This window comes from Macrobrachium nipponense, chromosome 1, assembly GCF_015104395.2.
Source record: "Macrobrachium nipponense isolate FS-2020 chromosome 1, ASM1510439v2, whole genome shotgun sequence".
NCBI lineage: Eukaryota > Metazoa > Arthropoda > Malacostraca > Decapoda > Palaemonidae > Macrobrachium > Macrobrachium nipponense.
This window is the reverse complement of record NC_087200.1, coordinates 168,351,494-168,375,950: the sequence shown is the minus strand read 5'-3', so window position 1 is coordinate 168,375,950 and position 24,457 is coordinate 168,351,494. Positions and strand designations below refer to the sequence as shown.

The following is a 24,457-nucleotide window of genomic DNA, read 5'->3' as shown; positions in this document are numbered from 1 at the left end:
AACATGATAGAATCGCTGGGATTACTCGTGAACCTCGAGAAGTCGCAGCTGATCCCCAGCCAGAGCTTGGTCTATCTGGGGATTCAGATGGATTCTCAGGGTTTTCGAGTATTTCCTTCGCGAGAAAGAATCACTCGAGGTTTGTCGAAAATCTCGGGCTTCTTAGAGAAAAAGAACAGTTCAGCGAGGGATTATCTGAGCCTCTTAGGGACCCTGTCCTCACTAGAAAAGTTCTTCTCTCTGGGGAGGCTTCACCTTCGCCCTCTTCAGTTTTTCCTGAAAGGGGTGTGGAGTTGGAAGACGGGACAACTCTCGGACATCTTCCCGCTTCCACAAGAGGTAAAAGATCATTTGAAGTGGTGGATCCTTCCTCTTCAAAAGAACGAAGGCGTATCGCTTGCCCTGCAGAACCCAGACCAAGTGTTATATGCCGACGCTTCGGAGTCGGGATGAGGGGAGCGACGTTTAGGAGCAAGGGAGGTGTCAGGCACCTGGACAAAGGAACAGGTGTCCTGGCACATCAATTGCAAGGAACTAGTGGCCATACACCTAGCCTTAAAGTTCTTCGAAGAGATAGTCAGAGGCGAGGTGATACAGATAAACTCGGACAACACCACGGCTCTGGCTTACATACGCAAGCAAGGAGGCACGCACTCTTTCTCCCTCTTTCAGTTAACAAGACACCTGTTAACCTGGACAGAAGAAAGAGGCATAACTCTCCTCACAAGATTTGTTCAAGGCATCAAGAATGTGAGAGCGGACAGACTGAGCAGGAGGAATCAGGTCCTTCCCACAGAATGGACTCTACACGAAGAAGTGTGTCGAAGTCTTTGGTCCCTGTGGGGGAGACCTCACATAGACCTGTTTGCGACGTTCCTCTCCAAAAGAATAGAGATCTTTTGCTCTCTAGTGGAAGATCCGAGAGCCTTCGCAATAGACGCGTTTCTCCTGGATTGGTCGGGTGTGGACGCATACGCCTTTCCCCCGTTCAAGATCCTGGGGTAAGTGCTCAGGAAGTTCGTAGCTTCGAAGAACACGAAGTTGACGCTAATAGCCCCATTTTGGCCAGCCCAGGAATGGTTCACAGAGGTACTGGAGTGGATAGTGGACTTCCCCAGATCTCTTCCAAACAGACCAGATCTACTCAGACAACCCCACTTCGAGAGGTTTCATCACAACCTCCCAGGTCTCGCTCTGACTGCCTTTCGACTATCGAAAGACTTGTCAGAGCGAGGGGCTTTTCTCGCAAGGCTGCGGGCTCTATCGCTAGAGCCCGCAGAGCTTCGACGAGAAGAGTATACCAATCAAAGTGGGAAGTCTTTAGGAGGTGGTGCAAGAGTCAGAAGCTGTCCTCCTCCAGTACCTCTATAGTGAATATTGCCGATTTCCTCCTCTTTCTGAGAGAGGAATCACACCTTTCTGTCTCAACAATAAAAGGATACAGAAGCATGCTGTCTTCAGTATTTATGAATCGAGGGTTAGATATTGCAAGCAACAAAGATCTACACGATCTAATTAGATCCTTTGAAACTTCAAAGGCAGCTACTCCTAGAACACCTAGTTGGAATCTAGACGTGGTACTGAAATTCCTTTCATCGGATAAATTCGAGCCTTTACATCTGGCTTCCTTCCGCGACGTCACTAGGAAATGCTTATTCCTGGTGTCTCTCGCTACAGCCAAGAGGACGAGCGAATTGCACGCTCTAGATTCCACAGTGGGGTTCAAAGGAGATGCTGCCATCTGTTCTTTCCAGACAATGTTTCTGCAAAGAACGAAAACCCGTCAAAACCGTGGCCCAGAAGTTTTGAGGTAAAAGGCCTATCTAACCTCGTAGGCAGAGAAATAGAGAGGTCTCTCTGTCCAGTGAGAGCTCTTAAATATTATTTAGAGAGGAAGAGACAGATGGGAGCTTGTCAACAAGGTCTTTGGTGTGCGGTGAAGAACCCCAAAAGACTCATGTCCAAGAACGCCTTGGCTTTCTTTGTGAGAAACGTAATTACGGACGCTCACAAGAACTGCTCGGAGGAATCCTTCGGTCTTCTAAAGGTCAAGACCCATGAGGTGAGAGCAGTAGCAACGTCCTTGGCGTTCCAAAAGAATATGTCTCTAAAAAATATCATTGAGACTACATATTGGAGGTGCAATTCAGTGTTTGCATCTCATTATCTGAAGGATGTGAGAGTGACCTATGAGAAGTGCTTCTCGCTAGGTCCATTTGTATCAGCAGATACAGTGCTGGGTCTTGGAGCAAAGACTGATCCTTAAATATTGTGTTTTATCGTACATAAACCCTCTTGTCAGATATGTGCTTGGTTTTCTATTAGCAAGCTTACTGATGTCGCACGGGAGCATAGTGTCATTGCTGGTAGGGGATCAAGGGTATGTATGGCTAGTAGGGGAGTACAAAATTTTTTTTTTGTATATTTTGTAAATGAAAGTGTAAATATGTTTCGAGTTTTTGGTTGTTTGTAAGGAGTTCGGGGATAACTCCTTGCAATCTTAGAACTAACATGGATGTTAGGATCAGGTGATCGGGATCGGTGTTGTGCTCCTTGAACAAGGTGTATTGTCATGTTAGTGGAATAGCACCCAATGACAAAGCCTTTAGGCTCTGCCGAGTAAGTGGATAAGACCCCATTGGCAGAGACCACAAGAACTCTTAGCCATAGATCAATATCTCGCTGAGGCTCTTGAGGCTAAGCAGACTCCAAGGCAGTAGCCGCGAAGTCTTCAGCCTAATAAGGTAGGAACCAAGGTTTATTAATACCTACAACATATGTTGTTTACCTGTCTATTTCAGTAGTTAGCTGTCTCTTACCCACCACCAATGGGTGCGGTGTAATCAGCTAAGTATATCTGGCAGGGAAGTTGAATGTATAAAAATGATATTGTCATGTTACAATAAGTTTTATACATACTTACCTGACAGATATATACGATTAATGGCCCACCCAGCCTCCCCGCAGGAGACAGGTGGAAGAGAAGAATTCTGATTAGAAAACGGGAATGGTTCCTAGTCCTGCCACCCAGGGCAGGGCGGTAGATCACCTGACCTACCGGTAGCGTGTGCCGCGAAATTTGAAATTCTGTCGGAGACGACGGAGTCTATAGCTAAGTATATATCTGTCAGGTAAGTATGTATAAAACTTTATTGTAACATGACAATATCATGTTTCTCTTTGGAGGACTCTCCTGGGCCATTTGTCATCCCTCATTCAACTGGTTCCTGGAGGTCGTCTCAGAATGAGGTCCCTTCAGTCGACACTTTGCCAGTCATGGGATTTCACGTCCAAGGACACGATAGTTGCCTCCTCTCCACAATGTTGGAAGGATCTCTGTTGGTGGATGCAAGTTCACTGCCTCAAGTCAGGGACGTATCTTCTTTCAGTTCCGCTGGACATAATGTTTTGGTCAGATGCCTCAGATCAAGATTGGGGCATGCACCTGGGCTCTGAAGCCACTTCGGGCCTTTGGTCAGAGGAGGAGAGGATCATGTCAATAAACTGGAGGGAACTAAGGGCAGTGTACTTAGGCTTTCTTTTATTTCAGGATCAACTGTCATGAGTCGGTTGTAGCGATCTTTGTCGACAACACCACAGCAGTCCCGTACTTAAGAAACCAAGGTGGCACACAGTCGGACCTTCTCACTCAAGAAGCCTGATCAATCCTGTGTTGGGCAGAAGACAGGAGGATTACATTGGTCTCTCAGTTTATCCTGGGCCATCACAACGTCTTAGCAGACACCGTGTCGAGACCGAACAAAGTTCAAGGGTCGGAATGGACACTTTGCCAGGAAGTCTTCGACAGGCTCAGAAAGAAGTGGCCTGTCACAGTCGATCTGTTTGCCACCCCACTGAATTTTCAGTGCCAGGTCTTCTTCGCCTCTTACCAGACTCCTCAGAGTGCTGGGACAGACGCTCTTTTGCAGGACTGGGAGGGTCTTCAAGCATATGCATTTCCTCTGTTCGCTCTGGTGAGGTCAGTCCTCAACAAAGTGATCACCCCCTTCTGGCCACAGAAGGAGTGGTTTCCCGACCTACTGGAAGCTCTAGTGGAGCTCCCCATTCATCTGACAGAGAGACCAGATCTTCTCAAACAACCTCATTTTCATTGGTCCCATCAAAGGCTCCACATGCTTCATCTTCATGCCTAGAGACTGTCAGGAGATTCTCCAAGCACGAAGGGTTCTCCTCCATAGGGGAGTTTTTAGTTCATTTACATCACGACAGGGGCCTGTCACCTTCGTGCATTAAGGGTTATAGGTCGATGCTTTCCTATGTTTTTAAGGTGAGGCTCCCTGAAATCTCTTCTTCTTATATCATTAGAGATTTGATTCGATCTTTTTCCCTATCTCGACCCAGTCCGCAGTGTTCTCCAACATGGGACGTTAATAAAGTCCTTCAAGCCTTAAGGTTCCCTCCGTTTGAGCTTCTGAATACGGCCGATTTTAGGGACCTCTCTTCTAAGACACTTTTCCTTGTCTCACTGGCTACAGCCAAGAAGGTGGGTGAACTGCAAGCATTCTCTTTTCTGGTTGCCAGATCTGGACAAGACATGATTTTGTCATACCTTCCCAAATTTGTTGCAAAGACTGAATCGTCTCATATTCCCATTCCCAGGTCTTTCATTCTGAAGTCACTGGTCAACTTTGTCGGTAATTTGAATGAGGAATTATTTCTTTGCCCTGTTAGGGCACTCTCATGCTATTTACGTTGCATGAAGGACATTCTGGGTCGTCCATGTCATCTGTTTGTTTCACCCCAAAATGTCAAGAGACCTATGTCAAAAAATGGTGTATCCTTTTTCCTCAGAGATCTTATTGTTAAAACTGGCAGTTCGGCTGCCCGTGAAGGCCAGGCGCCGAGAGCACACAGTATTAGAGCAGTTGGTACATCAGCAGCCTTTATGAGGAACTTCTCAGTCGCCAAGGTGCTTGACTTTGCGTTCTAAGTCTGTTTTTTCCTAATTTTATTTGAAGGATATATCTCTAGTTCTAGGTGACCTTTGTTCTTTGGGCCCATTGGTGATGGCAGGACAGGTCGTCAGACAGGAGAATAAGGTAGTCGTCCTGTTTTACGTTTGGTTGCTAACTGTATCTTATTTTTGTTGTATATATGTATTTTTTGTTTATATAACTTTTAGGGCAATTTTTGGTTTAGTTATAATGGGAATTAGGCAGTTTGGTATTTATAGGTGTTCTTGATGACATAAGGACTGGCTGCTTGACAACTCCTGCTGCTTCCATTGTCAGTCTGACATTGTACCAGCCACTGGGTTGTCAGCACTGGCGACTACACTTCTCCCAAAGTCGATGCTGACTTAGGACTTGCCACTGGTTCACCTGTCCTGACGACTCATGCTTCCGGGATTGTCTTTCTGGTATTGTCTTTCTGGATAGGGAATTAGTCAATGGATCATCTGCTGTCATCTGGTGACTCGTTCACTATATACTGTACTTTCTGTCTCACCTGTTTTCTTGGAGTCAAACACTCACACAAGATCAGGCGACATTTAGTAGCTCTGAGTTTCTTGTTGACAAATTCGGTTGCATTGATATACCCTCCGACAATCGTTTAACATGGGACCAGTTTGGACTGTCAGGCACTCATCCTTCGGGACCGAGTCGCCTTTTGCTCTGCGCTCCTTTCTCTTGGCACCAGAAAGCTCAAGTCAGGAGTTGATCATTAGCTGATATTGCTGCTGGCAACATTGGGTTGCGTTGATACACCCCAATGTTTGCTTAGCTTTAAATCGCCCAGGCAGTCCAGGCACTCATCCTTCGGGAAAGAGTTGCCAGTACCCGCTCATCTCTCTTGGCGCCAGACATTCGTGAGAGAGCAGATGTCGATGGTGGTTGAAGTGCTTGATGAAGTCATCAGGGTGCAGCCTTGCTGTCCTCGATGTTGTCTGACTTGTCACCTGACTTTTGTACAGATGGACTGACTATGCACTTACTCCTTGTCCTTTACTACCACAGTTCGGCGGCATTATGGTAGGAGACTTTGAGTTCTTAGTATCCTAGGCTTTGGGCTGAGTTTTTAACTCTGCTTATGATATATATTTCTTTGTTGTTTTATGTCCAGTTATTAATTTTCTTTTTCTTCCTTTTCCATTAATTGGATTAGGTGGGTTCCTCCTATTCTGCCCGAAAGGGAAATTTTATTCAGATTCCTTTCTCCTTTTCAATGTGGTTAATTGGGCTAGATAAATTATATTAAGGTAATGTTCATTAATACGGAATTTTTATAATAAAATTAATAATAATACTTACCTTTATAATTTATCTAGTCCCACCCATGCTACACCACGATCTGTCTATCACAACTGATTCTCAAGGGAAGGTTTTGTAACTGTCAACGGCAGTGTTGCCAACTGGCGGACAGAATAGGAGGTAACAGGGTTGCCAATGGGGTAAATTTTAGTGCAGTTTTTGGGGATTTAGGGCTAGATAAATTATACAGGTAAGTATTATTAATATTAATTTTATTATAAAAATTCCATATTTACATATTTTTGCTCCATTAAAGTGGTGTTAGATAAGTTGACAATATTTTAGCTGGTATTAATGTAAATGATTTACTCTCTTAATTTGAATAACCAGGTACCATCCATCTGTAGTGTATCTGGAGAGCTACTGATGTCAGGATAGGTATTTGTTTAGTTACGAGTTTCTGTTAAAGCAGACCTGTCTTAAATGATCCTAGTTATGACCCAAATCATAGGAAGCATAGCTATCATTCTACAAACCCACCATGGATGCTTGCCAAATTCTTGACCTAGTATAACTTCTCCAAATCTTCAGCCAGGGTATTACTGGGCACAAAGCAGTACAGGCTGTTCCTGGTTATCAGTGATCTGGTTTTACGGCGCTTGTCTAGTGACGACAATAACTGGATTTTTTGCACCATTATACACTGATCTTTGCTTATTGGCGCTGATCCCCAGTTATTGGTGCCAGTAAGCACTGTAATTGATGATTTTCGGTTATTGTCTTGCCGTCAGGAACAGAGCCGCAACCCCCACCCCCGATACTTGGGGACTGCCTGTAATACATCCCGGAACGCACAGTACAAGCAGTCCCTGGTTATTGTTGGACTTGGTTAATGGCAATCTGGTTTTAAGTCTAGCCCCATAAAATCGGCAATTTATGGCACCATAAGAGGCAGAGTTTCGGTTATCCTTGCCATAAGGAGCCGATAATAGGGTTATGGCAGCATAACATACCCAACAGAGGCGCCATTAACTGGTTATCGACGCCATGAGCTCCATAAATCACCGGGTTTTGGTTAATAGCAGTTTTCGCTTATGAGCACCCTGCTGATGACGGAACCCCTGCCGATAACTGGGGACTGCCAGTATTGTATTCAACGTACAATGAGATATAATAAATTTTTGTTAATCAAACAACACACATCCTTCTTAATGTCATGAATCAATCAATCAAGGAGGCATGCTGTTGGTCATGTGAGAATGATGATCATTTAGACCTGTTGAAAGCTCACAAAGTAGGGGCGTTGCTTTGTTCTCACAGATATTTATTGGATTAAAAGTAATTGAAAAATATGTAGGGTTTTTTTTTTTTATGTCAGGTAGGAAATTGTTTCAGTATTTTATATAATTCAGTTAAATTTTTGAATATATACCATGCTAGATTGCAGTGCATTAGATGAATGTTTGTTAGGTATCTTTTAGGGCTGGCTTATTGGGAAGAGTTTTGGTCTGTAATGATCAACTGCACCTCTATTGATGTTGTAGACTTCACTGTATGTATTTTTTTTCAAGGTACATCATCCAGAAGTTAATCCAGAGTGTGAGGATGATCTCCCTTGCGACAAGCCTTGGATTACATATGTTAAAGCAGATGGAAATAACATGACTACCTTGCATCACTTGTGGGGTGCTGTTGGTGCTCCCACAATGATGGTTGCTGTCACAGATCTCAATGCAACATTGAGAATTAGCTGGAACAATCTGATTAATGGAACTGCTGGATCTGTTGATTTTAATGATTTTGATGATGTCCAGTATGCATTTGGCTTTGTAATACCCAATGTAAGTGAATTCTGTAGTTTGTTGATACGGTAATAGTTATGTTTGTTTGGTATGAAGTGAAGTTACATCTTGTGTGTAGTTGAATGATTGAATGAAAAATTCTGTGATTTTACTGAAGCCTTTTCATAACACTTACCTTGTATCATCCTTTGCTTTCATTTCACCCCTAGTTTGTACTGCTTGTCTTTTATATTATTCACTACTGTATTATATGAATTTTAATGGCTTATCTTTGTATTTTTGTTAAGTGCAAAGCTTTTGGTGTTTTACAGGTTTACAGTTGGGTTTGGTTCAAGACCCTCTAGTGTAAGTCAGAAATCATGTGGGTTTAAATCCCCTATGTAAAATGGCTTAATACGTTCACTGTGTAGGGTATTTTCATCATCCTGTATACAGTATAGGGTGTCTTACAAAAACAGTTTGTGATATGTAAATAAATACAATTTATTAACTTTGAAGGGATGTATACTAACAAAAAAAAGTGTAGACAATCAGTGCTGATGCTAGCATCATAATCCTAACCACATGCATAAAATACTTTGGCAGCAACAACATAACAAATTTTCCTATTCAGGACGTACAGATTGCTTTTGTTTATGTACTGGAAGAGATACTGTAAATGTAGAATTGCTGTAAATATAGTACAGACTATAAATTGATAAATAGAAATTTATCTTCTTTCTCTTTCTCTTGCTCTCCTTTTATGCACAAAAGAGAGTTCCTCACTGGGCAATTCGGTTGCTTACTCGCTTACCAATCTGGTAGCCTAAGTTTGTTCCCAGCTGCTGCCAGCACAGAATCAGAGGAATATATTTGTTCCGATACGTAATACAAACCCTCGGTCCTTTAACAATAGGAAGGTAACTAGCGGCAGCTGGACGGTCGTAAGCTTCAAACAAGGGGAGAACGGTAGTTAACTGCTTGTCCGATCGTGCGCGCGCCCGCGCGCACGAGAGGTGAAGAATCACTTTTGCTTTCGGCCGCGGGTGTGAAGGACGTGTTCGTCATCGCGCTCTGCCCGTTTCATCGTCGTATGCTTTGTTTATATTGTGTTTTCTACTAATGGTTTGTTTGATCTTGAAAATGAAACTGTAAGTACACTGTTTTCATTTTCATTACTTAATTATGAATCAACATGGAGCTATCGCTGTAGAGGCGGCGATTTCCGCTCTTTTCATGAAATTGAATTTAATTATGTCTCGGTGCCGAGGGCGGGCGCACTCGCGCCGAGTCATGTATTTTGGGCGAAAGTGTGTAATTGAAAGATGTAAGTACTCTTTTTCATTATATTTTTGCCCTGTGCGTTCGTTGCCGAGAGCTTGATTGCGCTCGGCACGAGCCTCTTATTTTGTATGAATAGAATGCAATGAAAGTGGATTCGCAATGCAGTTTTCTTTTCATTTTCATTTATTAATTGCATCAAATTTAATTTTGGATCAATTTCCGCTCTTACCCGGGAATTAATAATTTACCTTAACGCCAATTTACGATTTTATTGCTGTGAAAGTGCAATCGCAAGTGCAGTATTGTTCATTTCATTATAATTATGATAGCATCATATTATTATGGATCAAGTTCCGCTCTTACCCGGGAATTGATCTTTCCCCCTTTAAGTTCTATGAAGTGAATCGCAAGTGCAGTATTCTGTTTCATTTTCATATTACTTTTCACTGCTGTGCGGGGTAGGGGAAGCGAAGGTCTGCCAGGAAGTCGTCGGAAAGCTCTCCTGCGACTCCCTTGGTATCCGATTCTTCGTCTTCTTTCCTGCCCCCCCGCTCAGCTTCCTCGTATTTTGTATTTGGGGTCTTCCTTGCGTTCGGGGTGGGGCATGTCTCCCCCCCGTGCGTGAGGGAAACCCCTCTTACTAATCTGTCTGTGCTACCGCAGGTGCTACATCCGTGGGAGACCGACCTTGGACAGGTATGGGCCACTGCGGCTGCAGGGCGTGCCTAGCATCCACGATCTGCTGCAGCGTCTAGCGAGGTCTGGGGCGGTGACCTTGGAGCGGTCTCCACTACAACCTTCACGGCCGCTTATGCTGCTTCCCCCCGCTGGTCTACACTCCCCATGCTGTGTCGGTGACGCCGTCTGCCGCTTCTAGGGCCGGTCGCCGCCGTACCGAGGGGTATGCCGCCGCCGCCTGTGTTTTCTTCGTGTTGCCTGCCCCAGACTTCCGCTGTTCCAGCAGCTCGCCCCTGGACCGGCCGCCAGTACCAGCTTCCCGCTGGCTGCCGATGATTCTACGAGGCGATGGCTGGGCCTGCCGTACCTGTCGCTGATGTGGTTCCCGCTACTGGCTTGGCTGTCCCTTCTGTGTTTACCGCTGCCGCTGTTCCTGCCGCTCCTGAGCTGGTTGCTGTTCCTTGTCCGCTCCTCGGTTCCTGGCGGCCTTTGTTCCATGCTGGTCCTGCCCATGGTGTGTGTTTCCCCAGTCCCAGGTCCTTCCGGACAGGTGCAGTCGGGCCGTGTTGCTTCGGCAATAGGCCCGACTCCGGCCTGGATAGAGGACCTGACGACTTGTCCTGCGTGAGCTGACGAAGAAGAGGAAGGTGTCATCTTCGTCTTCGTCTGCTGCTGCCTCTTCCCCTTCGACTTCTAAGGCCCATAAGCCGAAGAAGAAGAAGGCTGCCTCTCCCCACTAAGAAGTCTCCTTCGGGAACTTCTAAGGGCCCGTCCCACCTCGGTGGGACGGGGGGTCCTTCTGCTGGTCCTCCTGCTCCTTCGGGAGCGGAGCCCGTCTCCCCTTCCGTAAGGAAGAGATAGACGGGGACCAGAGGAGTATCGGTTAGCTCTGGTACTTCCTCGCCTGGTGCTAGCGGCGATGCCGCTACGCCAGGTTCCGGCTCGGTCTCTCTCGTTCGCGGGAGATCCCGAGTGTACGCTCTCCCTCGGAGACCGTGCAGCCAAAGTTTCGGCGCCAGAGTTCGCTCGGCGGCCAAGGGACTACGGCACGGAGCAGAAGGCTGGCGAGAACCGCTCAGGTGACTCTCGCCAGGCCAGCGGCCGCTCTCGCAGCGACCAGCTGGTAACCGGGTTTTCCCCCTAAGAAGACTCCTTTGGGAACTTCGAAGGGCTCGTCACACTCCGGTGTGACGGGGGGGTGGGGTTCTGCTGGTCCTCCTGTTCCTTCGGGAACGGGGAACCCGTCTCCCCTTCTGAGAAGAAGAAGAAGACGGGGACCAAGGGTGTGCTGGCTACCGCTGGTACACCCTCGCCTGGTCTTGGCAGCTCTGCTGCTAAGCCAGATACCGGCTCGGTTTCTCGTCCGCGAGAAGTTCCGAGTGTACGGTCTCCTTCGGGTGACCTGTGCAGCCAAAGTTAAGACGCCTGAGTTCGCTCAGCGTCATGACCGAGGCACGGAGCAGAAGACTGTCGAGAGCCGCTCAGGTGACTCTCGCCAGGCCAGCGGCCGCTCTCGCAGCGAACCAGCCGGTACCGTCGGGTGGACGTGACGGTCTCTGACCGGCCACGGGTTGAGGCTGGGAAGAGGTCCCCCAGGTACCCTCGACCGACGGTACCAGCCTCGGCTGGTACCAGCGGTTTTTGACGTGCCGCGGAGAGGACGCTCACCGGTCTCACCGCGAAAGTGAGCTCTGCAGGTCACCTGACCGCCGCTCCCACAGGGACCGGGCGGATACGATGACCAGCAGCAGCTCGTCTGACGCACGGGACCGGGGTCGACGGTTGCTCAGTCGAGCCGCTCGCCACAGGTGAGCGGCACGGCCGCAGGCCTGCAGATCGATCCCCACCGCGGGGTTGGTGATCGGCTGCAGCCCCCCACACGTACGCTGGTCCTGCCAGCGAGCGGGGGGGGGGAGCGTCAGGTCTGTCTCTCCACTACCTTCAACTTCCTCGGGCTACACCGGGAAGAGCGAGGTAGCTAGGAGTGATCGTGAGAGGTGCGCCACTCACGATCCCGTCACGACGCCGCACGTGCCACGTATGGTCCTAGGACCAGCCAGGACGTACGCGCAAGTGATTGGAGGCGACCGTCAGGGGGGGGGAGGGAGATAGCGTCAGTTCTGTCTCTCCGACTACCTTCAACTTCCTCGGCATACGCCAGGAAGAGCGAGGTATATAGGAGTGATCGTGTGAAGAATGCGGCGCCGCTCACGATCCCGTCACGACGCCGCACGTGCCAGGTATGGTCTTAGGACCAGCCAGGACGTACGCGCAAGTGATTGGAGGCAACCGTCAGGGATCTGTTGCTGGTCCCTTCTTCTGAAGGAGGAGGGTCTTGGGAGCTACTCTTGTTGGAGGGACTGGATGGTCCTACTCCTCAAGATGCTGTAACTTCCGAGATTCAGAGTAACTTTACCCAGGTTATTGCACTGATTCGTCAGCACAACGACCTGGGGGAAGGATCGCCGCTCCCACCAGCAGAGCCCATGTCTCTGCTCGAGTCGTTTTGGGCCCGAGAGGGAACCCAAACCGACGGTGGGTTTGCCGCGATCGGAGCTTGCCGATTCTGTCTTGAACCAGGTCTCTCGTCTCCGGACAAGAAGGCTCTCTCAGTTCTGGCCGGTCGATCAAGCTACTTCCACCTCCTCTACTGCGACAGCGGCGTTTCTACGTGTCTTCGGACACCGTATTTAAATACTCCTTCGGTCCTCCTGAGAGGTTTCGACCTCGACGAGGACTGGAATGAGTCGGAGGACGGTATCGGCTCTCTCCTGTCAGGTGTCGATCAGCCCCACCCAGACGACGTTCACAGTGGCGGCAGACCCTTACCTACAGTGAGAGTTCGTAACCCTCCTTGGGAAACCGTTTTCTCCTGACGATACGTTTCCCAGACTCTGAGAGGCCATCGCCGCAAGGCGATGGCTGCTCCTACTCTTCTCCAACTGCTAGTTCCACTGGAAGGCGAGCTAGTATCCAATTCCTCCCCCACCCCATTCCCTCTCCCTTCCTTACGGCTACGAGGGAAAGGGGAGGGATCCTACAGAGATTTCTCTGTAGGATTCCACGTTGGGGACTGCGCTACCGGGGGGAGGGGGCCTTCGGGTCCTACCTGACGTAAGCCCCGGTCGTTGAGGAGGGATCCTGCCCCATTCTCGATTTCTACGGGAATCGAGAGGACCACCAGCCGATATCGTTTGACGAATTCGGTGGGGATTTCGCAGACTGCTTAAATGTTCCTACGAATTTCTAGCGCATTCAGAGTGTTAGAGTTTCTTACGATCTCCAAACACTTAGGCGAGACCACGGTCCAAAGTGAGCGAGACGAGAATCCCCGATATGTTACACGATAATCGGGAACCTCAGCCTATGCTCGAATTCCTGGAATTTCTAGCATTAGGAAGAAGATGCTGCTGAAAGAAGACTATCTCACAATAGGCGACCAACCTGGAATAGAGAAGAACGGACGGGAATATCCAGTTTGGCTTGAACTATCGTCTTAGTATTCTGTTCACCAATTGAAGCTTTCCTTCGAGGAAGACTTCTTCACTCTCTTTGATAGAGACCGAAGGTGGTCGATCTCCAATCCTTATTTTGTTTTCTTGAAGGAAAGAATTTAGGATGGAGATCATTGTTCAGAATCCTACAAATATACTACGTATATTAACCTCGCGACATGATTCTGCTAAGCAGTTGAATGGTCCGAGGGGTAGGCGCATATCCTGGTTATTCTACGGATTGCGACTTAGACGAAAAAGTATTCTAATTGACTGCAACTCGGGTTGCCTGCAACCTCCCAGGAGTTTCCAGTTTCAATTTTATATACTTATGGTGTTGTCACAACAACACCATTTAAGCTTTTATATTTACCGAAATTCGTTTCGCATAAATATAATTGCTCGAGCATATCTTTTTATGCTCGGTGGTTCTAGCCGAACGCATTCCTTCGTGGAAAGGATTACTTGGCAACTCAGGATGACGAGTCAGCGACAGCTACTGCGTATTGAATTGCCCGAGGCATCAGTACCAGCTGCCGCTTTGAGATGGACGGTTGGTTATGTCTTTCTCACCTGCTTTGATTGAATACCAACCGTATCTCTGCCCAACCAACAATCACGGACTTAAGTCTCTGATTAACGGGGATTCTCGCATACATGAATGACCATCTACTGCTGTGACGCTAGTATTCATCGTCTTCGGTATTGCGAGAATTTAAACAGAGATATCTATTCGACTCTCATCTTTCTGTTTACCGCACGGTAACAGAATTCTGTAATAGTCTCTTGCTGCATCGTATCTCGATAATGCGAATGATTTTTTGCGGAATCTGAGTTTGTCCTCAAAATATCTTGTATTCGGAGGTGTGCAATTGTTCATTGTTCACCCCGGATTAGCAGATGTATTGAAAGACATCGCCTACTCCCACACCTGCCAGCTCTACTTCCAAACGTTCAGCCCATGAGAAGCAGTTCTTCAGGCGGCTCTCCCCTGTGTTTCATTACTGAAGAACGCCCGCTTTCACTGCACACCGGACAGCAATGAAATGGCGGTTAGCGTTTTCAGTCATTTGTAAGCACAGGTTTAGAATCTTGAGATTCCTTCTCTCGATTCAGCTGGAAGACGCAGGTTGCATTCATTGCCTACCTTCGTCTTCAACGTCACATAGTGTTGTTTCTCCTTAAGCTGAGATTCAACGTCTATGAGATTTTCTTGCCATCAGGGACCTCGGTCTTTTGAAGGCAATTGACTTTCGCCCTTTGAGCTTATGCATTAAGAGAATCATCGCCGCGCCGTCCGGCATCGGTGACTAACAAATATTTTATTTGTTTGGTCTCTCAGCATAACTCTTTAAAGGGCGAAGGTCACGTGACTTACCCGGATGCTTGGACAACTTGCCTCTACTGATTCCGAACCAGTCAGTCGGCAGCTGTCAGAGCGCCGAGTCAGTTACGAACTATGCTGTGGACTTAGTTCGGTTGTTCCAGAGCAATCATTACTTCGTCTTAATAGCTTGTCAGTATGAGTACTGTACATAACCAAAGTCGAGAAGAGGGATAGGTCATACGACTATCCCCTTCTTTTCGTCTTAGGTAACTGCATGACTTCTCTTGAGAAGTCAAGCACAAAGGGATGGGGATTTGTGACGCTCGATTTCGTACCGATCTTCATAGCGAATACTCAGAACCCTTCGGTAACTGACGATTGGTTCGAGTCCTTCACAATACCCTCCCTAATGGACTTCACCGCCTCCGATACGAAGGCTATGCTGCTTTGTCCTGTGAAGGCGCGACGGAGCTGTCTGAAGAAACTCGACACCCAGGATGAGTGTGGACGCCTCTTCATCATTCTCTCGCGTTCCGCAAGAACTTCTCCGTGGCGCAGGTAATGAAGGCAGGCGCCTGGTCCAACCGGACCGCATGCACCTCCTTCTACCTTCGGGATATTGCCCACAGTTCCTTGGATCTTTTTCCTTGGGAACCGTGGTGGTTGCTCAACACGTTGTGTAGTTAACCCAGACCCTCGCAGGCTGAACAGCATCGAGTCCTGGTGTGACGTAAGAAAAAAATGGATGAGGAATGAGAGTGTGACTGGCTCCTCTTCCCATCTTTTTCTTCCCTCTACCTCTGGGTAGAGGGACACGGTCGTCACCCTGCTGGGTAAGGACGAGATGCAGGTGAGCTACTCAATAGAGCACCATCCTATCCATTTCAGTAGGGATAGGAGTAAATATCCACCACTTCCTCCAAACAAGGGGGAGGAAGTGGATGCCAATTGAGACAAACCCATCATTTTGATGATTGTCTCTTGCAAACAGGAACAAGTTCTGCTGCTGGTACGAAGAGATACGCTTGCCTCTCTCTTAGTACTTGGCCCAGAGGTCTGACCATTGATCCTGCGGTGCACACCCCGATCAATCGGACAGAGGTTTGGATCCCTCCCTTGCTCTTACGACCAGGGAGGCACTCCAGGGTTGGACGAACACCAGTCTGTTCACCAAAAAGACTCAGATTCCTCCCACCAAGAAGTGAGTCTTCCTATTGTTAAAGGACCGAGGGTTTGTATTACGTATCGGAACAAATGACAATTTGTCGAAAATTGCATTTTTCCTAACTATACAAACCTGAGGTCCTTTACATATAGTCCCACCTCATGCCACCCCTCACTCTGCAACTTTTTGCATGGGCCTAAAGCAAAAGTGATTCTTCACCGCCCGCGCGCACGATCGGACAAGCAGTTAACTACCGTTCTCTCTTGTTCAAGCTTACGACCGTCCAGCTGCCGCTAGTTACCTTCCTATTGTTAAAGGACCTCAGGTTTGTATAGTTAGGAAAAATGCAATTTTCGACAAATTGTCATTTCTGGTGATTAGAAATTAATTTTTCGACATAATGTGGTTCGGATTCCACAATAAGCTGTAGGTTCTGTTGCTAAATACTAATCAATTGGTTCCAACCAGGTAAATTAAAATCTAATCCTTCGGGCCAGCCCTAGGAGAGCTGTTAATCAGCCCTGGTCTGGTTAATGAAAATATATATACATATATTTTATATTTTTTTATGCAAGAAAGAAACTTATTGGACTTTAAACATTAGAGATGCAGTAAGCCTTACATTTGCTTTTACATATCAATATTCTTATAACTGCTTGTTTGGTTAAAAAGCTGGTTACATCTTAGCTGCAGGTATAAACGCATTGTGTTTTAAGTATGTTTCTTATTGTGTTTTAAGCATGTTTCTTATGGATGGTGATTTGAGTAATAATGATGCTTTCTTGTGTTAAGCAGCTATTTTATTTATTTATTTATTTTTTTTTTTTTTTACAAATGTCCAAGTTCTTAGTGTGCCTGACACACAGGAAGTTCAAGTTCCATTGTGGAACTTCTGGAACATTTTTTCCAGCCTTTTTTCCAAATTCTTATTGAGTGAATTCCAAGTATAGTGTGTCAATTGTCACTCGTTTTGTTCTTATTTGTTATTCATTTTTATTTATACCAAAATGTATTTTGCTGGTCAGGACAGGGGAACCAAGCTTTGAGTTACTAATCTATGATGAAATCCTACGTTCTTACTTGACTTCTCACTGGTCTCCTGTTTTTCTTCTTTATCACAGCATTTTGACATCTATAGTGCTATGAAAACAAATACGTATTATTTTCCCCCATTTTGTTTCTTCACCTTCAGTCTTATTGCTGTAAGAAATGTCGGCATTTTGTTTTTTTACTTGTACAGAATCACTGTATCATTGATTGTTTACTAATTGTTACTATACAAATACAAACCTTCATTCTTTACATACGATTTAGCTTGGAAATGTGAGCTGAAAAGATCATTCAAAATTGTAGATGAGGTAGTCAATACTACTAACACAAAGGGGAACCCCTGCTCACTTGTTGCACCACAGTCAAGTTCAGATGTCTATCACAACTCTGCCTGACTGATGCCATTTAAACTTTAGTTGATTTACCTTGAATATTCCTTTTCCCTCTTTGGTTGTGGACTTTGTGTTTGTATTGCTGTTTTTCAAACCCATCAGTCAATCTTTCTTTTTGCTGTCATGAATACTGTTTTCATTGAACTCATAACATATTCTGATAGTTGCACAACAGCTGAATCATTCTGATGTACGTGCTAATATATTTGTGCAGTCTCTTCCTCTGTTCCTAAATAGATCAGGAAGGTTGCAGTATGTTACAGGTGCAGGGTCCCTTCCTCTGCTTGTAAATGGACCAATAAGTTTGAATGACTGGTCCAGCTTGTGGTTACATGGCAAATCCTATGTAAAGAACTTCAGATTTGCATGTTAGAAAATATACATTTTCCAGTTGTAGTTCCTAATAACTTCACTAGTCAGCCATATTTTTTCTTTTGAGAGCAGCATCTGGGCTGAAGTATGCGCTGAAGAAGGGCAGGGTATTGGTGCTTGCACTTTGGGCATCCTTTCCCTGTTGATGACTGGAAGGTATCACCCTCATCCTCTGTTTATAACAAGGGGGGAGGGGACTAGGTAGAGTTTATTTTGTTCTTTTTTGGGGTTTGCAAGGACCAAACTGCCTCCAACACACATTTTCCTGTTGGAGAAGTCCTGATTCGCTGAATGGTAGCTTAATGAGTAACCCCCTTCTCGCCTTAGATGTGGCACTCAGGCCCAGGGCCTTACCACTTGGGCCAACTATTTAACCAGACTGGTAGCAGATTACAAGTCATGTCCTTATGGCAGAAGGCAGCCAGGATCATTTAAATTCTATGGTAGTTCTGAACTCCAGTTAGGGGATTGACCTCCCACCTAAGGAGTAAGTTTCCTGTAGAAAAAGTGACAATTTATTTTCTGGTCTGTGACATTCTAGATGGGCCCAAAAGAGCCAGTACAGCTGAGCTATTGCAACAAAATGGCAAGTATTGTAATGGCTAGTGCCAAAATCGCTTTTGTGACAAAATAGCTAGTAGTAGTACATTTTAACTGGTATTGAAAGAACTGTTAACCTAAATAGCTAATTTAATAGAATTAAACCTGAAACATCAAAATATACCATTATGTATATTAATTTTTTCCTGCTCTCATCCTATTTTTAGTAGAACTTTTTACCAAATGAAAAGTTGAGTGCAAAACATTTAATAATGATAAAAACTTATAAAACTTTAATGTTATGTTATAGCTGATCCCTAACAAAAAAAAAATCTCTAGTACTACTGTATAGATATTTAATTTGTTGAGTGCTTGATAATGAAGTTATTAAGTCTTTCATTAATTTCTTTAGTTATTCTTTTGACAGTTGCTTGTTGTCCACTGATATATACATTTAGATTACAGTGGACCCTCCCGTATTCACGGGGGATGCATACCAGACCCCTTGTGAATGGCTAAAATCCATGAATACTTAAGTCCCCCTAAAAACAATCAGAACTGCCTATTTTATTGGTTCAAAAACAAGAAAAACTCAATAAAAATGCTTATACTACCAGAATATTTTAATAGTTTTATCATAAAAAGTGCATTCAGTCATAAAATTTATATGAAAATACATTAATAGTGAATTTTTCTCATTGAAAAATACCATGAATAGGTGAGTTTTCCATGAATAATGTGTAGATATTATCTGTAGAAAAACTTAATGGTAGGTGAGAATAAGAGTAATGGGGCTCCAATTGTACTTGTCTGTGTAACTTTCTCTTTCTGAATTCCCCTAAGAAAGTGCCATTTGGTTGGGTGAACAGTGTCAAACATTGCCTGAATAGCAAGATGCCATCTAGCTTATTTGTCCTTGTTATATCATTTTGTACATGAACTTCCCTGCCAGATATATACTTAGCTATAGTCTCCGACGTTCCGACAGAATTTCAAATCTCGCGGCACACGCGACAGGTAGGTCAGGTGGTCTACCTTACCCGCCGCTGGGTGGCGGGCGTATGAACCAATCTATCTCTCCAGCCAGATTTTTTTCTGTCGCTGAAGCGATAACAACTGTTGTCGTTTCTTCCAATATATTCTTCATTTCTCGCTTGCCTGGAGATTGATTTGAACATTTTGGTGACGTATTCGCTCTATGTTGGCTTGGCATACGCTGATTGTGGACCGTTAGTGACTTTGCGCTGGATTTTCCTGTAGAATGTCTGATTTTGATTCTGTTTCCAAAACTCCGGTTTTGTTTAGAGTATGTGTGACCGATGGATGTAAGGTGAGGTTACCGAAAGCTGCGGTGGACCCTCACACTTTCTGTGTTAAATGTAGGGGGAATGAATGTTCGTTTAGTAACCCGTGTCAAGAGTGTGAGGTTTTGAACGAAGATGAATATAAGGCTCTTTCTTCTTATATTAGGAAACTTGAAAGGGATAGGGTACGTAAAGCTTCTTCAAGGAGCTCGAGCAGGTCGAGAATGAGTGAGAATGAAACTAACATTAATGTAGTTTTAGAACCTTCCTCCCAGGTCTCAGCTCCTGCTCCCCGCACCGAAGCCGTAGATTCGTCTTCGGAGGCGGCGGCCTCAAAAGCTTCCTTGTGTTCTAAGGAAGACAAGAATCTTCGTACTGAGCAAGGTAAGAGTGTCAGTGATGATAAGTGCAGTGTACCCAGTGATGTGGAGGGTGCGTCTGACCGGCTCCTTAGTGCCTCCAGGCCTAGACCTCTTCCAGACTCCCAGTTCCAGTGGAGGAGGAAAGTCGAAAGCCGCAGGAGGGCTAGGGAGAGCCCCCACCGGTCAGGCGTCCCCTCGGCAGATCCTGAAGTTCGCTCCCAGGCTGCCTTGGATCGTAAGAAGAAGAATATTCTTCGCCAGTGTTTTTCGTCATCCTCTTCTCCTTCGCCGAAGCGTGGGTGGAGCTCTAAGGAGGCTCACGCCCGTTGAAGAGGGCTGCGGAGGCTCCCTTCAGTACGTTAGCGTCCAGCCCAGAAGACTTTTCTGATGTAGCTTCCTTGCAAGCAAAGAAGCCTAGGAGATCGGTGATCGCCCTCCTTCTCCCGCGCCTCGCGCTGAGCTTGCTTCGGAAGAAGATCCTGGGGACTCTCCTTCTCGAGTACTAGCGGGCCTACAAGCTCAGATCACAGCCTTGGCGGACTCCTTGGCATCGAGATCGCGTAGAAGGAAGGATTTGTCTCTCCCGATCAAGAGATCGAGGCGCGTTTCGTCGGAAGAGCGCTCTCCTTGTAATCGGCGTTCTCCTTCTTTTGAGATTCTTCTACTCATCGTAACATTTCACGAGAGGAACACCACTCCCGCTCGGAGGTGTCGAGACGCCATTCGACGGATAGGCGCTCCTTGGACTATGAAGATATTTCCTCAAATCGGATTCCTGCCTCGGGTAGACGCTCAGCCCCTTCTGTTTCTCCTTCTTCTAGAGTTCGTGCAAGAAGAGAGAGTCGCTCAGGTCATAGAAGACTTGGTTCGTCGTCTCCGTCTCTTCTTTCTTCTCCTCGTCTTCTCAGAGAACCTAGGGAATGCCCTTCTGAAAGTAGGCGCACTTCTCCTTCCGACTACTGTAGTCGGGCGTCGGATAACGTGACTGGTAGGCGCTCATCGCACGGAGTTCGCTCCTCCCCTGTAAGACATCAAGAGTCTAGTAGGAGCCCTGCTCCTGGTAAGCGTCATTCGTTTTAGTAGCTGTTCTCCTGGAGAAAGACACCTTGATCCTCGTTTGCTTCGTTCTCCTAGTAGGCGCTCTTCGTTCTCGAGACTCCCTACTCCTGATCGGTCTCCTCTTGCTAGAAGTCAAGAACGCCTCAAGCGCCCTGATTCTGTTAGGCGCTCGGAGCCTTACAGACGTTCTCCCCTTGGTAAGGACCAAGATCTCGCAGAACGCCCTGTTTCGTTTAAGCGCTCGGAGCGTAGCAGCCGCTCTCCGCTTCGTAGGCATCAAGAGCCTCTAAAGCGCCCTGCTCCTGAAAGGGCGCCCTATTTTTAGCAACGTTTCGCCGCTTGGTAGGCGCCAGGATTCCACTAAGCGCCCTGTGACAGATAGGCGCTCGGCGCCTAGTAGCCGCTCTCCTCACGATCGGCAACAGGATCTTAGCAGGCGCTCTCCCTCTCGTAGTTTCCCTAGGGATAGACGTGGTCTTTCTAGAGATGCGAGTTTAGACAAGAATTTTCGGATAAGCGTCCTTCTTTTACAACTCGTCGTTCTCCTGTACGCCTTTCTACTTTGGAATCTTCTCCTCATTCAAGACGTTTGTCTCCTTCATCGCACTGTACCCCAGCTATGGAAATCATCTAAGGATTCTCATAAGGATCCTCATCCCCGTTCTCCTCCTCAAGAAGACCAGGAAGCCTCTGAGGAAGAAACTAATACATCGGCAACAGTTTCTTCGTACAAGAAGCTCACAGAACTTCTCCTTCAGGAGTTCGGAGAGTCTTTGAGCCCTACTGCTCCTCCTTCTCCACACTCGTTGTTCTCCACAGCGAAAGCAACGAAAGGATCTTCGTGTGTGAGAATGAAGCCGACTCTTTCTATGAAGAAAGCGCTCAAGAGTTTCGGTTCATGGATGCGTACTAAAGAGGAAGCGGGGAAAAACAATGTTTGCCTTCCCTCCGTCGAAGCTTTCAGGAAGGACAGGATTTTGGTATGAGACAGGAGAACCCTTGGGACTGGGCCTTCCGTCTTCAGCTGACGCAGATTTTTCGGCACTAGTAGACGCCACTAGAAGATCAGCTTTGAATTCGGCCAGAACTACGTGGGCAATGAATGAAATGGATCACATTCTAAAAGGCATTTTTAGAGTCTTGGAAGTTTTCAACTTTCTCGATTGGTCCCTCGGAGTCCTAGCCAAGAAAAACTCAAGGACCGGACACGTTTTCTCCGGAGGATTTGAATTGTGTCTTATCCTGTATGGATAAATCGGTGAGAGATGGGGCCAGCGAAATAGCTTCACTGTTTGGAGCAGGGGTCTTGAAGAAAAGATCAGTATTTTGCTCATTTTTAACAAAGTCGGTCTCACATGCCTCAGAGATCGTCTTTGCTTTTTGCCCCTCTCTCTACACAGCTGTTTCCTAAACACCTGGTTCAAGACATTTCGAAGGCTCTCTCTGCCAAAGCTACGCAGGACCTTCTAGCACAGTCTGCAAGGAAGCCGCGCCCTACCTTCCAGACTAAGACAAAGAAAGCTAAGCCGACCTCTCAGGAACCCTTTCGAGGGGCATCTACCTCTAGATCCTCTTCGTTCAGAGGTCGGAAACCAAACAGAAAGAGGGAGGACTTTTACGAAGTCAATCAAACCTCCCAAGTAAGACTCAAGTCCTTCAGACAACTGTAGGCGCCAGGCTTTTACAGTTTGCAGAAGTCTGGGCCCAGAAAGACGCAGATGCCTGGACCCTGTCAATTTTGAGGAAGGGCTATCTAATCCCGTTCTCTTCGAGGCCTCCCTTGACGAATACCCCGAGGGAGTTGACGGCCAGATACAGGGACCCCATCATGAATCAAGCCCTCCGACTAGCGGTAGATCAGATGCTGGAAAAAGGAGGCGATCGAACTAGTGGCAGATCATCTTTCGGCAGGCTTTTACAACCGCCTGTTCCTAGTTCCGAAATCCTCAGGGGGATGGAGACCGGTGTTGGATGTAAGCGCCCTGAACTTCTTCGTCGAAAAGAAGAAGTTCACGATGGAGACCACTGCCTCGGTGTTAGCAGCACTCCGTCCAGGGGACTGGATGGTGTCCTTGGACTTACAGGACGCTTACTTCCACGTACCAATCCATCCTTCCTCGAGGAAGTTTCTAAGATTCATGATGGGGGGAAGAATCTTCCAATTCAGGGCCCTGTGTTTTGGCCTCTCCACGGCCCCCCAAGTCTTTACGGCCATCATGAGGAATGTGGCACAATGGCTTCACCTGGAAGGGGTGAGGATTTCGCTCTATCTCGACGATTGGCTTATAAGGGCCATTCCAAGAGATCGTTGTCTGAAGGACTTGAAGAAAACCCTGGATTTGACTTATTCCTTAGGACTTCTGGTCAATCTGCAGAAGTCAAGTCTGATTCCCGCTCAAGAGTGCGTTTATCTGGGGATCCAGATGAACTCTCTGAGTTTTCGGGCTTTTCCGTCACCAGGAGAGGATAAGCCCGGGGACTCGAAAAAAGTTAAAAACAACCTTTCTTAGGGAAAGAAGTATGCACAGTGAGGGAGTGGATGAGTCTGCTGGGGACGCTCTCCTCACTGGAGCAATTTGTTTCCCTAGGAAGGTTGCACCTGAGACCGCTCCAATTCTTTCTTCATCGGAATTGGAGTCGTCCTTCTCAAGATTTGAAGTTCTCCCTGTCAATTACTCTTCAAATCAAGAAGGAGTTAGCATGGTGGGCGGATCCCGACAAGTTCTTCTCGCAGGGACTGCCTCTTCAATCCCAGAAACCCAGCCTGGTGTTGTTCTCCGATGCGTCGGAAACAGGTTGGGGGGCGACTCTGGGAACCAAGGAGGTGTCAGGAACCTGGAGGTGGGGGACCAGTCTTCCTGGCACATCAACAGGAAAGAACTAATAGCCGTGTGGCTTGCTCTGAAGGAGTTCGAGTCAGATGATGACAGGAGCAGTTGTGCAAATAAACTCGGACAACACCACGGCTCTGGCATACATCAGGAAACAGGGGGGGACGCATTCCTTCTCTCTGTACGAAACAGCAAGAGATCTTCTTCTGTGGACAGAGAAAGGGGGATAAAACTTCTCACCAGATTCGTACAGGGAGAAAGGAAGGAATGTAAGGGCAGATCTCCTCAGCAGGAAAGATCAGGTCCTTCCCACAGAGTTGGACTCTGCACCAAGATGTTTGCCAGAGCCTTTGGAAGTTGTGGGGCAGGCCTCTCTTAGACCTGTTTGCAACTGCAAAGAACAAAAGACTGGATCTGTATTGCTCTCCCATCTCGGATCCAGCAGCAATAGGGATAGACGCTCTCCTACTCGATTGGAAAGGACTCGATGTATACGCGTTTCCCCCCTTCAAGATTCTGGGGTTGACTTTAAAAAAGTTCGCAGAGTCAGATTCCGCGAGGATGACTTTGATAGCTCCCTTTTGGCCAGCACAAGATTGGTTCACA

General features: G+C 46.7%; 1 protein-coding gene across 2 annotated transcripts in view; it reads left to right on the top strand.

Annotated features, from left to right (window-relative positions):
• The window catches only part of LOC135219806 (glycosylated lysosomal membrane protein A-like), a 112,463-nt gene that overhangs the window by 6,461 nt on the left and 81,545 nt on the right, over positions 1-24,457 (top strand). For both annotated transcript variants that reach the window (XR_010315514.1, XM_064256890.1), the window contains exon 2: positions 7,784-8,053. Coding sequence is in view for 1 of the 2 variants with exons in the window: in XM_064256890.1 (XP_064112960.1) it covers positions 7,784-8,053 (270 nt within the window). In the remaining variant the exon portion in view is untranslated. The remainder of the gene's footprint in view (positions 1-7,783; positions 8,054-24,457) is intronic.